This window comes from Nannospalax galili, unplaced genomic scaffold, assembly GCF_000622305.1.
Source record: "Nannospalax galili isolate Female #2095 unplaced genomic scaffold, S.galili_v1.0 scaffold1146, whole genome shotgun sequence".
In the NCBI taxonomy this organism is placed as follows: domain Eukaryota; kingdom Metazoa; phylum Chordata; class Mammalia; order Rodentia; family Spalacidae; genus Nannospalax; species Nannospalax galili.
Genome location: NW_008355380.1, coordinates 215,040 through 230,088, shown reverse-complemented (window position 1 = coordinate 230,088; position 15,049 = coordinate 215,040). Strand labels below are relative to the sequence as shown.

At 45.1% G+C, this 15,049-nt stretch overlaps 1 protein-coding gene across 6 annotated transcripts in view; it reads right to left on the bottom strand.

The window, feature by feature from the left end:
- Positions 1–2,877: 2,877 nt before the first annotated feature.
- Positions 2,878–15,049, bottom strand: part of Ahrr (aryl-hydrocarbon receptor repressor) — a 91,609-nt gene continuing 79,437 nt past the window's right edge. For 5 of the 6 annotated variants that reach the window (XM_008852486.2, XM_029555770.1, XM_029555769.1 and 2 more), the window contains 4 exons: positions 12,624–12,820; positions 7,525–7,586; positions 7,123–7,264; positions 5,156–6,464 (listed from right to left, as the gene is read on the bottom strand). In XM_008852486.2, the coding sequence (XP_008850708.1) occupies positions 5,444–6,464; positions 7,123–7,264; positions 7,525–7,586; positions 12,624–12,820 (1,422 nt within the window). In that variant the 3' untranslated portion in view covers positions 5,156–5,443. Of the gene's footprint in view, positions 5,041–5,155; positions 6,465–7,122; positions 7,265–7,524; positions 7,587–12,623; positions 12,821–15,049 lie in introns of those variants that run through there. The other variant, XR_003846988.1, reaches the window with a different exon arrangement.

The window sequence follows — 15,049 nt, the reverse complement described above, 5'->3', positions numbered from 1 at the left end:
AAAGACCCTGGCTTCATTATAATATCATTTGCATTGTGGTTTTGACGAACTCCACCATGGACATTTCTAAACGATTATGGGAAGATATACCCTAAAAAGGAGATGTGGTCCACCATAATTTTGAAGGGGGCAGGGCAAGAGTCGTTTCATGAATATGCAGCCTACCTCATAAATATTCATAAACTTTAAAAAATCCAGGTGCCCACTCCCCTTTGGGACAGCTCACTTCAATCTCCCTTTGGAGTGCTTGCTTTCCTTTGCTAAGTACACTTTTATTTAAACTGTCTCTATACTGAATTCTTTCCTTTGAGATTAAAGAGCCAAGAGATTGACCCCCATAACAAAGCTGTTTCCACAGATACTTGGGACAGTTTGCTCAGTAAGCTGCCTTTGTTACCCCTGGAATAAAAAATGAACTCAGTTCCTCCAGAAGCACAAACAGATCATAAATTCATGTGGGAACAAGAAGACCAGTGGTCAGATAATGCTTCAGGACTGTCATGGAGGCACCAGCAGTGAAACTTGGAATTAATACAGATCCCTGGGCGAGGAGTGCAAGGTGGCAAGGAAGGTATCCCATCACCAGGACACTGCAAAGAAAGCTGTACAGGGGAGGGAAAATGGGACAGGCCATGAGCTGGAGTCTGGTTCCCTAATTACTGTGTAGAGGAAAGGTCCATGGCTAGAATTCAAAGCATGTGTAAAATCACCAAGATGTCAGGGTTTGTTGTAAAAGCTCTTGCTTTAATGTGTCAATTGGAAAGAAAATCTTCCAACTACTGTCCCAACTACTAAATTGTGTGTCTTTCCTGAAGGTCAGCCAAGGAAGTAGAAAAGGAAGAGTCTGAAAGGCAGTATGAGGGAGCCAGAAGGCAGGTACCTTCTCTAAATACCAACCACACACATATGCCCACTAGCTGACCAGCTGATGGGGCAAGATTTCAGTGCTATACTAACTCTAATGACTGACCCCTAACTTTAAGATTTTATCTTTACCCCATGACTCCTGAAAACATAGCAACAAGTTGAGCAATGAAGAGATATAAGGGAAAAGTTAAAATTATTTGAAATTATAACTGTAAAGATGTCTTTAATGAAAAAAGTTGCCAAGAAAGCCAAAATATAGTAACATTTGCTATTAAGAGACTCATTGTCAAGATCCAGTAGAGAGTTTACTTGTAGGGCTCCCCATCAGCTTCTTTAGTTAACTATCCTAAAGATGGAATGCTTCAGTGAAGGACCCAAATTCTGTTTTTTTAAAACTAAAAGAAAGAAAAACTGATTAAGAATCTTTCTTGACTTCTGTTTTTCAGTAGACCACAGAGCGAAAATGCTCAGAAAACATTCAGGGGCATTGGAGAAATATACTAAGTATACTTTTGAATGTACAGTGAATTCATAGGCAGGCATAGGAGTGACCAGGGCCAAGTCAAAGGGGACGGGACAATGAAAGTGAGAGTAAAGGCTCTGCTGCCCTGGAGCAGACAGGTGGGTGGGAAAATAAGTGGCCTATAATCCAAGGCTGGGACTTTACACCCACCCAGAGCAAGGGAAGGGATTCAGGTTTAAGCAAGAGAAGAAAAGATGGAGACTCCTACAGGAAACCCACATGCTCAGCTCTGGGCATCTTCAGTAAGAGGGTGGGTCCAGAAACACAACAGAAACAGTCTATCCTGGGGATGACTAGAAAGCTTTATGGCTGTGTTGTATCCGGGTAGGGAAAGTTTCCAAAGGCACAGAGCTCCGGGTTCCCATTTCACTGGGGGTAAATTTCTTCTTCCCAACCTGAAGTGTAGTACTGAGGCCCAGCCTTTGGCAGAGCATACTCAGAGGAGCTCTTTGGGCCCCTCAATCTCAACAGAAGCAAGCTCAGGGGAGCAGGCTCTGATGTAGCCAAGACCTGGTTTCATTCTCAAAATAAAGAGATCTTGCTTAGCTACAATTTAGATGTTAAATATGCACTAAGGATGGCCAGCAAGAAAACAGAATTGTAGCTTCCAAACAAGTGGAAATTAGAGAAGAGGGTACAGAAGATTCTAGAGAGCAAAGAAGATAATAAAGGAGAGAATGAGTCACATATAATCAAAACAGGATGGGAAATAGAAATATGTTCAAACAATCAATAATTAGAGCACAGGTAAATCGATTAAACAGTGAGATTGTTATAAGAATCTAAAACATAAGGAAACAGAAGGGTTAGGAGTGGAGGAAGCTTGTCACAGTAGCCAATGAGTCCTGAGAAAGCTTGTGAGGGTGACATTAGCATCAAATGGTCTAGATTCTTTCAAAAGTCAAGTCAGACAGTTATGAACATACAAAATGTATAATCCATAAAGAAAAGGATTTATAATGTGGTCGCTATTGCATGATAAGTGAAAAATATCCTTGAATGAAAAGAGCCCTCTGCTATGCCGTCCTCACTGTTCACAGGCAATGTGAGTTGGGTGTCCTGAGGGTACCATGAGCAGTGCCAACCCCAGTGATGGCAGAGGAGAGCCCAACCCCAACCCTCAGCTTCATCCTTTCTATTTTTAGATTTATTGTGCCCTTCTACTGTCTGAAAATGTAAGTCAGTCCAAAAATACACTGTGGAGGAAGAAGCACACATTTCCTCTTTCACTAAGCACATAGGAATGTAGGGTTTATTTTACATCAGTTTTCCAAATTTAATACAAACCACAGTATGAGAAATACATTTGAATGCTCTGTTAAAGGCACTAAGAAAACAGCACAAAAAGCTGCATTATACGTATCTGTTTAAAGTTCACCAGGCAAGTCTAGATCCTGAGGACTTCCAGTAAAATAAAAGAGAGTTTTTGTTTATCCCCTCCCAACCCATCCCTCTTCATATTTGATTTGGATATTTTTCAGTCACACAGGTAAAAACTAGATAGCACAGAAAATTTTGAGCCTGTAGTTAGCATGGTTGGTAGTGTCCTAAAGCAGGAGCAACCTCTGTGTATCTGAGCCCACCATGTAATGTAGTGTTCCCAAAATATGAAATCTTCAGAATTAACATCCAGATGTAGAATGCACAAAGCCTGGCCTTCAGAAAGGCCTATGTCCTTGTCAAGCTGCCCCACACCCCACATTTAGTTAATCATCCAGTCAAGGGTGCAGATAAGATACATCTTAATGGTTGGGAGGACCTGAGCAGGAGATGTCTGGGCTTCAGGAGGTCCAAAGCTCTTTTTTGTTTACCTATCAAAGTACTGAGGATCTGGCTACAATTGGTAAACATATGTGATACTTATTTTAATTTTTTGTTTTATTTTTTGAGACAGGGTATCATGTAGCCTGGGCTGGGCTTCAACTCCTGATCCTCCTGCCTTAGTCTCTCAAGTGCTGGGGTGTGTACCACCACGCTCAATGATATGTTTAAATCCTATCTTCTTGGGCACTTTTTAAAGGTTTCAATCACTAGCTCCAGGATACTCGGGACATATTTTCCATGCTGTCTGCTGTGCTTTCTGCCCCCAATGTAGGTAGGAAGGTATCACTCTGTAGAAAGTTCAGGTGATACGGAGGTTGACTAAGGATGGACATAGTTGAAGGAGGGACTACAAGAATGGCAGATGCTTGAGTGGTTTGAGCATGCTCTACTATCAGGCAATGGGGTCATGGTTAGAACTGGAAGTGCTAAAGAGACTCAAATTCCACTCCCTTAAGACTAAATTCATAAACACCCACAGAACAGGGTGAGCTGTGCTTGGTAGAAGTAAGTAAAGTAGGGCTGGAACAACTGGGAGAGAGGAAGGCAGCAGATGGCTGAGCACAGATGTTAGGGCTGGGCCACTATCCTATCTTCCGGCTTCAGGTAATGGGGAAGCTCCTGGAGTGGAGGAATGCACACACATTATATCTGTGACAGCTCTTGTCTCGCCACAAGTATCACTCTTGTCTCTGATCTCATACAGTGAATGTTCTCAGTTCTGGGAGATCTTCAGGCCTATCCCTGTCTTAGAGATATCCCTATCTCTGTCTAAGAGCCAGACAACTTAGAGTCTGGGAAAAAGATCCAATCCCTCCCCACCCAACCTGATTCTGACAAGGTGATAGGTGTTTACCAAATAGCTTCTGCCCTAAGCCAGTGGCTGAGCAGTGACATCCTGGAACACAAGTGAAGGAGAGAAAGTCTTTACTGGAGAGAATACTCGGTAGGTAGGAACAGTCATGGGTTCTTTCCAGTAGGGTCCTGACATTCCCAAGACCTCAGGGGAAGTGACATCAGAGGTAGATGGCCAACCCTGAGGAAGACTATCTGTACCACACCAGCAGAGCAGCGGTGGGCTCCTAGCTCCTTGCTGCCTGGCTTCCTCCTGTTCAGTTGACCCTGTGCTAGTAACGGAGCAGGCTCTCTGGTATGAGCCCCTTTCTGTAACAATCAACTGCACTACCAGCCATAAATAATTTTGCAGTTGGTTTGTGGTGACCCTTTTTGCTTTATGCTTTGTATCCAAATTTCCTATAAGCAGAGTGGATTACCTTCACAATAAAAAACAAATACTTGCTGCAACTTGTCTCTAAGTCTTCCCAAGCTGGCAACTGGAGCCTGTAACTGAAATCTCTATAGACAAGAAAAAGGAACAATGCCTCCCTAACAGTATAATTTCATCTTTTTCTCTGTGTTGTATTTCACTGTGCTCCTGGTCTGGACACTATAACCTCCACCATGTGATATGCCCAGTGACACCGCTGCCATCCTCAGAGGCCCACAGAAAACACCAGAAGAGACAAGATTTTCACTGATCACCCCTATGCCAAGTGTGGCCTCAGATTCTGACTCAAAACCACAGGACCCCTGCTGCTTTATAGACAAAAGGTAGTAGTAGCATTATACTGAGTATCTCTTGACTGTCAGCTGAGGCTTGTCCAGTATGGGATAACTTCCTTAAACATTTTTTAGTCTTTTTGAGACAGGATCTCCCTGTAGCCCCCTAACCTGGAACTTGCTATGTAGACCAGGCTAGCCTTGAACTCACAGAGCTCTGTCTGCCTTTGCCTCCTGAGTGCTGGGATTAAAGGTGTGCACCACCACACCTGGCAACTTCCTTAAACATTTTAACGCTCCCCCTCTTCTTTTGCAACAGGGTCTCACTATATAACCCCAGCTGGCCTGAAACTCTCTAGGTAGAGCAGACTAGCTTCAAAATCACAGAGATCTGGCTGCCTTTGCCTCCTGAGTGCTGGGATTAAAGGTGTGCACCACCACACCTGGCAACTTCCTTAAACATTTTAACGGCTCAAAGAGAAATGTTGTGATCTTGAACAGACTTAGGTTTACATGTGAGAATCCTTAAATACTCTATATGATTCAGGATGCTCTACTGCTCAGCTACATGCAGGGAATCTCAGCCTCATGCAGCTCTGCAGAAGATGTCACTAGAAGAATCTTCGATCACAGCCCATCATCCAGGGACTGAAGATTAGCACAGGAGCAGCTTTAAGGTAGAAAACCTCCTTCAGAGGCTCTGGGTGGGATCAATGCCACAGAGGCACTCTTGGGAAACATCCTGGGCACAGATACCTGGCCAGGAGTAGCCCATGGAGGTGAGTCCAAGGGCTCACGCTTAACAACAGGGGCCATACCAGAAGCTCTACAGTCACAGCTCAGAGTGGAGTACTGGCTGTCACTGTGGCCCCACATGCAGAGGTGATGGGAAGGTTCTGGTTCCAAGCAGGCACAATGTGCAGGGTAGAGAGGGCCCAGCTCCCTGTGAGTTCCAACAGTGGCCCTGCTGTGTTGACTCGCCTCCAGCACACCATGCCCAGGGTGTGGGGTGAAGACCTGCTGTCTACAGTCTGGCTCTGTTTTCAGATGCATCCTGGTAGGGAAACTGACCAGATGTTTCCTGGCCATGTCGCTGGCTCCCAGCCACGCCCGGCGAGGGGTACAGCCATCTACTATGTCCTGGGGCCCAGATTCATTTTCCATCTTGATCGGCACTTCCAGTGACAATGCTAGATTACATGGGGTGCCTATGGTTACTGGTAGACTGGATAACTTTGCATCCTCTGTGGAGAAATCCCTGGCTGTGAAGCGCTGCATTCTGGGCAGAGGGAACCTGGTCCCCAGGCTGCCCTGAGGGACATGACATGGGGGAGGATGCCCCTGGCTCTGGTGGATGTCCTGCAAAGGTCTGTTCATCTGGCTGCAGTAGGCACCAGCAGAATGGTCTGGTGAATCTCTGAAAGAAGCCATGCCACTTGCACTGAACATGTCCTGGGTACTGGGGTAGGGAAGAGAAGAACCATGGGACACAGGGCATGCAGATGGTTCAGTCTTGCTGGGCTGCCGACTTAATTTGGTAGAGCCCTCCTGACTGTGCTGTTCTGTGCTCCAGTTCAGGTGCCTCGAAGGTGCTGGTGTGTCTGAACAGCGATTGTACCGGTGTGTTTCCCTTTGTCCCCTGGCTCCAGGGGATCCCCTTAGAATGGGCTCTTGATCCTCTTCTTCTCTGTCCCTTCAGAGAAAAGACAGCCATTGGACTTTACAACAGAAGTGGTGCTCTCACCCCTTTGGGGGACTCGGCCTCTTTATGAGAGGATGACAACTTAGCACGACATCAACTAAATCTCCAGGAGAAGCATCAAGGCTTTCCAGACCACACTGTCCATTTCAGCCACTTACTGCCAGTCTGAGGGGCCAGTGAAGAGCCTCCCTTGCTTCACCTTCCTCAGCCCCTAGGTACCCAGGCAGCATATTGCTCTCCCTGATACAGGATGACATCTCTGGACACAGACAGGTGTAGTGCATCAGACATATGATCATGACTAACATAGCAGTGCGGCTGACTTATAACATGGTGTGAGTTTAGGATTAGCAACTATGTGATGAGAGACAGTGGTTGGAGGCCTCCACACAACACCCAGTCTGGTAAGGGGAGTCCTGGTCAGGGTGGGATGGGAGGGTGAGTGGGTGGCTACAGAAGGGCCTGGACCTGAAGGGCTTTCTGAGCCAAACACACTCCTCTTTGATTGTGCTTGCTTCCCAGGCTGGGAGGATGTCTGGAAGCACACAAGTATTCAGGCCATCAATTCTTTCCTTGACCCCTGCCCCTCACTCTGGCAGCCACAATGTCTTAACCAGGGACAGGGGCTGGGAAGCCTGGCACCACTTACCCTGAAGCCCCCTTGGGGTCCAAGAAGAGATCAGGACCACTTCTGAGGCACAAGCATGAGGGCCTGGCTAGAGCCCGAGCCCAGTGACCTCTATCCATCTGTGCCCTGAACACCGAAATGCTGTTTTCTCCATTGCTCCTTCCTGTTAGAATTTAGAGAGAGAAAAGAAATCACCATGTGGGCTGAGGAGTAGCTTTGTTCTCAGCAGCATGACTTCTTGAGTTCTTGAGACCAGGACCAGAGTGACAGCAACAGGCAATTCTCCCAATGGAATTCATGCTGGTCCCTCCCAGGTGGCATCTCCATGGAAGAAGCAGGTTCTGTGGGCAGATGGAGCTCTCCCAGGGACAAAAACTGCTTACCATATAGAAAAGAGAAAAAAAATGAGGTTTTTAGAAGTACCTGCTAAGTAACTGGGTTTGGGATGAAATTCTGCTTCACAAAGACTTGTAACAGCTTTTGCCCTGTGGAGAACAGATAATAGCAACATTAATATAGGTTAAACGTGTTGATGGAAGGAATTAGCAAGACATATATCACTAATGTGCCCAAGAGGTAGAAGATAGAAACTAACCACACTTTCAATCCTTATAGATTGTGAAGTTTTTACTTGGTTACAGATACCTGAAAATTCTGAAGCATGTCACTTTTAGAGCCAACACCATGCTAATGAATTACTTCAGAAAACAGATGACATATAGGTGGCTTTTAGAGCTTGCATTTCCCTCCCCAAAAGGTCAGAAGAAGAATTCAGTTGACTCCTGTGATTAAAGGACGATCTATATAGTTAACTATGACCAATGAATTAGTGATCACTAAGCCACTATTCCCAGGGGAAATATATGTATATGTGTGGAAGGTAATGAAAGTTTTAATATAATAGGCTCTAAGAAGCTGCTTGTTTAAAACAAAACTCACTTGGGTCCACAAGAGGACTAAAAGCAGCCTGGCATCTCTGCCTTCATTTTATATGCGTCCTTTACTTTGGATATCCCGGTCACTTCTGCACACAAGGAATCATTCAAAGGGTGTCTGTCTAGAAACTGGGGCTACTTATCCTCACCACAAGTATCACTCTTTCTCTGATCTCATACAGTGAGTGTTCTCAGTTCTGTCAAGGCTGAAGATACAAAGATAAGAGTAATGGAGACTTTTTGCCGTCAGCTTTCTACAGTGCTTCAGACTCCCCAAAGGTGCCTAAAGCTGTCTAGTCATTGTCCCAAAACTGCAGACACCTTGGATTCCAGCAACAGGGAGGCCTCATAGGTCAGAATACCCCCTAGATGAGGGAAGTAACCTATGAAAGTGGGGCTTCAACCTGGAGAATAATCACCTCTGGAGAATTAGTTTATCCCCTCAAGCAATAAGGACTTCTTCAGACCATTTTGCAGAACCAGAACTGAGACAAGATTTACCAAACCACCACGCCTTGCCCAGGACTGCTTTATTATGCATACCTCTTGCCACCACCTCAGTTCTTTATTTAAGCCGAAAGCTCACATCAGTGCCCAGAAGATGGTCCCCTTCAATGTTCCTGTCTCCAGAGTGCCACACTGACAAGCTTCCTGTGCTTTTGCCATTACTGGTCTCTTCAATTGGCATACTGGGATGAGTGGCCCAGCCCTGGCTTTCTGCAGCTACTGGAACCAGGGACTTTTGCCCTAAGTTTTGTCTTGAATCACCCTGATAGATTAATTTTGCTTTTCAAAGGAGAAATTTAAGTGACTTGCCTGATACTGCCCTACTACTGGGTGTCAGTGCTGGAGTTCAAACCCTGTTCTCTGACCTCACCATGCCAGAGTGGTCCATGCTGTGTGGCTTACCTCTTTGTGCCTGAGGTCTGTAGGAAGCTGAGACAGAGAGAGAGGTGGCCTGTCCTGCTATGGCACTTGTGGGAATTCACATTTGAGAATCATATTATTTGTCACTGTGCATCTATGGATGATCACAAAAGTGTGACGAGTTCTGATTTGGAGATGTGAAATTGATTTTAGTAGATAGATGAAAGAATATAGCAGGCTGCAGGAATGAAGAGGAGGAACAGCTACCACAAAATCCTTGTCAGGAAAGCTGTGAGAGACAAAAGCTGCTCCTGCAATGACCCACACAGCTGCTCCCAGAGCCAGTCAGCAGAGCATGGTGCCATCATCTCTGCACCTTCAGTGAATGAACTGTGTGGTATGATAGCTGACAACACCTCTGAATTCAACTCAGAGCAGAGGAGGAGGAACCTGAACACCGGGAGCTCCAGGTTCTCTCAGGAGTCTTAGTATTTTGTATAGTACATATCTATTTATAGGGCTGTTGTCTTCAGAAACCCTACAAACCCATGTAGGCGCCCATCTGAAAGGATGGTGGCCTGTTTCCTATCCTTGTGCCCACCTTGCTCCCAAGATATAGTGGGATGGTACCAGAAACTACTTTCTTGTTTGGATGTCAGGATGTACTGGAGACCACTCTCCAAGCCCAGCTCTGAGGCCAGCATTAGGGTCCCCGGAGCTTCTTTTCAGGGCTGGAAGGGCATACAGGAAAGAGAAAATTTGTGTTGTCTCTGATGAAAACAAGCCAATTAGCCTTTTAAAATAGAAAATTCAGAGTAAATGAAGGCAGAGAACCTTTGAATGTGATGTATCCCGACCTTCTAAAGACCTTCACCTCTGCAGACCACTGGGCTCTGGCTGAGCCATGGCATTTAGGTACTGTCCCCACTGGCCTTATTCTTTCTCCTTTGCTTTTTATATGTTGTGTCATAAAAAATAAACAGTACACTAATAAGTTTAGAATAAACATAAAAAAGCTCTAGAAGTCTGTTACTCTCAGCTTGCTGGTCCAGAGCACCAGCCCTTGGAGGCTATTTCCTTCTGTCCTGCACACAGGAGACTGAGGGTGTGCCTCTGACTGTGGAGTGTGAGGCAGGAACAGAACTGAGAATAACAAACCTAGGAAATCAAAGCACAGAAAGAAAACCTTCAAGTGACCACTGCTGTGCACACATCTGCAGAAGCTGGAGGCCTATCATGGATGCTGTGGCAGGATGAAACCACACACAGAGGAAGAGCAGCAGGCCTCAGATGCTGGCCTTGAACAGCTGCTGGCATCAGCTGCTAGGCAGGCCAGGTTCTCAAGACTGGCTCTAATGAGTGGATGGACACTGGGTATCTGATCATCAGGGAGTATCTAGAGCAAGGACCCCCCAGCATCTGGGGTCTGGTGGGCAACCAGAGGCTAAGCTGCAAGTGCCTAGTGACTGTGCACTTGCCACAAGGACAAGGCAGGTGGGTCAAATAGCCTCACAGAGAAGGAGTTAAAGGCACTGGGCAATGTGAAGTCCTGGTTTGAGCCCTCCAGGCTGGGTACTCAGGACTAGTCCAAATCTGAAAAGTGAAATCTAGTGCTGATGAGAAAAGGAATGCAGATAAGACCAAAAGCCAAGTCAGAAAGCACAGTGCAGCACAGATCTGTATAAACAATAGCAGAGACTGCTACTTAAGGTAACAGGACAAGCCTGCCACGAGGAGTAGTATTTCTAAAGGTAAAGGGGTTTAGAAAAAGAAATGACCATCTGCATTCAGTCTACATTTAATCTACATTTCTGGTTCTGTTGTGACTATCCCTTGTCACTTCATATGTCCAGATGAAAGTTGTCTGAGTTGGGAAACATCTGGAAAGCACAATCCGGGAGCAAGATGAACAGACCAAGATAGCTAAGAAAGAAGGGCAGAAATGACAGGGCATTGTCAGATTCACTGAAGCATCTTCTGAATGTGCACACTGCATATGGTGGAGCGTCATGCCTCGGGGTTTGTGCAGTCTTGGCAAATCACTCCTAGGGTCCAGTTAACAGATCCCATGCATGTGCTGCATTAGCAGCCTGTTGAGATTTCCTTCCCACTCAGTGTTTACCATCCTGCAAAGTGGGAAAACAATTGATGCGAAGGTTAAGGGGACTTCTCCAAGAGTAACTGAGACCAAGACCAAGGGCCAGGGCTGAGCAAGAGACTGGGCAAAGATCTGTCACTGATCTGTACCCAACCATCAGCCACAAGCCATCTCTCAGGAGCACCCTGGAGCTTATTCCTGAGGGCTATTCTATCTTTAAGGTTCCATTTCCAAATTATCATGACTCATAATAAGAATACTTAAGGACAACTTGATTTTATTAATCTAAAATATATAGTGTGAGCTTAAATTCCAGCAAATAGCTTAGGAGTTTGTGATAAAAGAAAATGAAATATTTTTATATAAGGAAGGGTAATATATTACTGAATTACAGCAGAGAGCCCACAAAGGATAGGGGAAGAGGGGGGTCTGGTGCTACTGTGAAAACAGGAACCCTTTCAGGAAATGACCTGAGGGTAGACCCAAAGTAGCCTATGGGTCATGAGGGGCCCTTAGTAGCAATGTCACAAGAGGAGGACTGGGGCATGACATCCTCATGTCAGGATGGGGAGGCCAGTAGACTGGGCACTGTCTCCTGAAATGGCCCAATAGGGCATCTTAACTGCCCTTGTGGAGACTCTGCTCTGGGAAGGAAAAAAACCACCAGAGAGGATGACTGTCCCAAACCCCACAGCACTCTTCCAGCAACCAAGTCCAGACCAGAGCTCACAACTGCCTCTATGAGAGGTATACCATGGCCAAGGTTAGGGCTAGGGTTAAGGTTATAACAGAAACTACTTGTTCAATTCTAAATCAATGGAGAGCCCAGCTCAGCTGTTCTAATACAGCAGCCACATTAGGTCTTGAGATCTCAGTAGGCTCTGGCAGGTGGAGGGGGGGCAACTTGGTTAGGCCTGGGGCCAGTTACTGAATAACAAAGAAGTAGTTAGGGATTTGGGGGTCTTTTGGCTACGACTATAGAACTACTATAGTAGATCAGGAGAAGGTGTTACCCACAAATCTATGGGGGGAATCAAAGTCAGAATTAGGCAACCTTGTCACCTAACCCCCTCCTCTGGCCTCATACCCCCTTGTCGCCTCATAAGGTAGAAAATCACTTTATATGTACAGCATTTTAAATCACTCCTGGAAATGGATCGATGAACCATAAACACACCCAGAAAACTTAATATGGAGTATTTTCTACAGAATTCTGAAATTGAGAAAATGCCCAGGACTGACCAGACAGGGCTGGGGCCTAGCAAGCGGGCATAGACACCCTGGATGTAACCATTAGATGTCTGTGTTGTGCCCTACACCAACAGACTATATGAGGAGGAAGCAGGGCCCATAGTGATGACAGGCCCACCCTGACCTCTCCTTGAGGGCTTACTCTGAGTCTGGCTCTGAATGGGCAGCTTTGGAGCAGTTATAACCACAGTGCCTGGTGTCACAATCTGCATGATTTTGAAAGATACGTTTTCCTAATAGTTGCAATGTACATTGTATACTAGCTTTAAAGGTACTAAACTTCCCATTATTTGCTGGAAAAATGAAACAAATTACATATGGGACATGTTGCTGTTATGGTCTATGGACATAATGTGGTGATTCATGCTTACCTGGAGTCCGTCCTGGCGACAATGTCTGCCCTGTGTTTTGCTCTCAATAATGCACTTTTCATTTTCATCTCAGCCATGGAAGGCAGGACTGGCACCACAGTGCAGAACAGTGAGAGCTGAGGGGGCAGGGCTGTTCCTGATGGTGCCTTCTTCTTCTGTCCAAACAGGAATTTTAATTTTCCTTGGAACTGCATCATCTGGTATTTTAAAGACAGAAAGAAGGGGTATTCACAGAACAGCTTCAAGAATGTGAAGGTGACTTCATAGGGATACTATCAATGATGCTTCATCCCAAAACCTTAGAGAAAATCTGCCCCCACTGTGTCAGTGGAGCTCTGCCTCCTGGGGACCAGCTCTGCCTAGGATCACAATCCCACCACTGGCAGTCTCAAGACCATTTATGGACAACATAATCTCACCCATGTACATGATGACGTGTGTGTGTGTACACATAGGCAGACAAGAGCATACCATACAACTACCTGGGCTGTCACTGATCTATACCCAACCATCAGCCACCAGCCATCTCTCAGGAGCACCCTGGAGCTTATTCCTGAGGGCTATTCCACCTTTAAGGTTCCATTTCCAAATTATCATGACTCATAATGAGAAGACTTAAGGACAACTTGATCTTATTAATCTAGAGTATATAGTGTGAGCTTAAATTCCAGCAAATAGCTTAGGAGTTTGTAATAAAAGAAAATGAGATATTGTTATATAAGGAAGGCTAATGTATTACTGAATTAGTTCCTGAGCACCTTCAGGGCATTCCTGCTTTCAAGGAAAGATGTCCCAGCAGCATGGGCCCCACACTATTTATTCATGTGTTTGCCCTCCCTCACCTCACCTTTCTAGCCACCCAGCCACTCACCCATCCTTTTGTATATATATGGGTTATGAAATGAACAAACAATTGCAAACACCCATTGAGTCACATATGTAGTGTAGGTAATTTGAGACAATGGTGTTCTGAGAAATCAATGCCTACTACTAGGAAATTTAAGAAAACAACCCTAAATTTGCAGTGTTGGCCAAAACCCTTGTTATAAATATTCCCCCTATGGCTGATTTTAAACTATCGACCAAAAGTCAAGCAGACCTCAAAATTCTAACAACTGACAGGCAAGCCTCTCTGCCCAGACTTTGGACTGAAATGGAATGGGCCTGTGAAGTGCTTGACTAATCCAGAGTCAATGGCTCTTTGTGAACTGATTTGAATGAAGAAATACAATGACACATTTATTTGGTAAAATATAATCTTTTTATTTATTGTTTAAGAACTTCATATGTGTATACAATGTATTTTGATCATATCTAGCAAATGCCCCTTCTAACTTCCTTCCGCCCAACCTGCAATGTGTCCCTTCCATTCAAGTCCTCTTCATTTTTAAAAAACCCATTAAATACATTTATCCCATATGCACATGCATGTAGGGAGCTTGGGCAGTGTACCAGTGACCACACCCCCAGAGAAAAAAAAATGGCTCTCCGTCCCCTAGAAGCCATCAGGTGTGGTGAGGGTCCCATAAGCCCTTCTCCCATCCACGTTGGAATGTTTACTGGCTTTATGCTAGGCCTTGCGCAGCTGCTGCAGACACTACTTTCTGTAGCCCTTATTGCAACTTTAGCTTCAAACTAATTAGGTGCTTGTTTCAGTTTTAGTCTAAGACATGCTTGCCTCTGCTTTATTATATAGGAAAATCTCCCATTATGAATAGACTACATTATCAGCCAATTAATAGTAACTCTATTAATACACATAAATTTTAGAATAAAACATTATCCTAACAAGAGTCTTTATTGACTGTTGACTACCTAGACAAAAGATCAGTAATCTGGTCTTTTATGATGATAACAGATTTAGGATCATGGGCAAAGAGAGAAACAGCCTTTTGCTGAGGTCCTGGGGGCATGCCAGCCTGCAGTGGGGCAATATGCAAGGATAGTCCTGGGCCCGAGGTTCAGAAAGGCTGGCCCAGCAGAGGTCTCCCTATTGTCCCTCCAGCAGCTTCTTTCCTATTCGCTTGCACCTCATGATCCAAAACTATACTTATTAAAGTTCTCTTTTTTAAATATGTATTTTTATTGAATTTTTATGCATTTCATACAATACACATAATATATCAAACATATATAAACCCCCCCTCTCCTATTTTTACCCCTCCATAGCTCCTCACATTGGACTTCATGCATTCTGTTGTGTATGTTAAGGCCTATTGAGTCAAGTTTGTGTCCCCAGATGTCACTCAGTGCAAGTTCATCCACTGGAGCCTGGTCAGCCTATGTAGAGTTACTCCTATAAACAAGACCAACTCTTCACACAGCAGTGATCTGCTGTCAATAGTTCCTCTGCTAAGGTTGGGGCTTTTTATCCATTTCCCCAGCAGGGTTTTTGTCTGGTCTGAGTTTGCATGGGTGTTACGCAT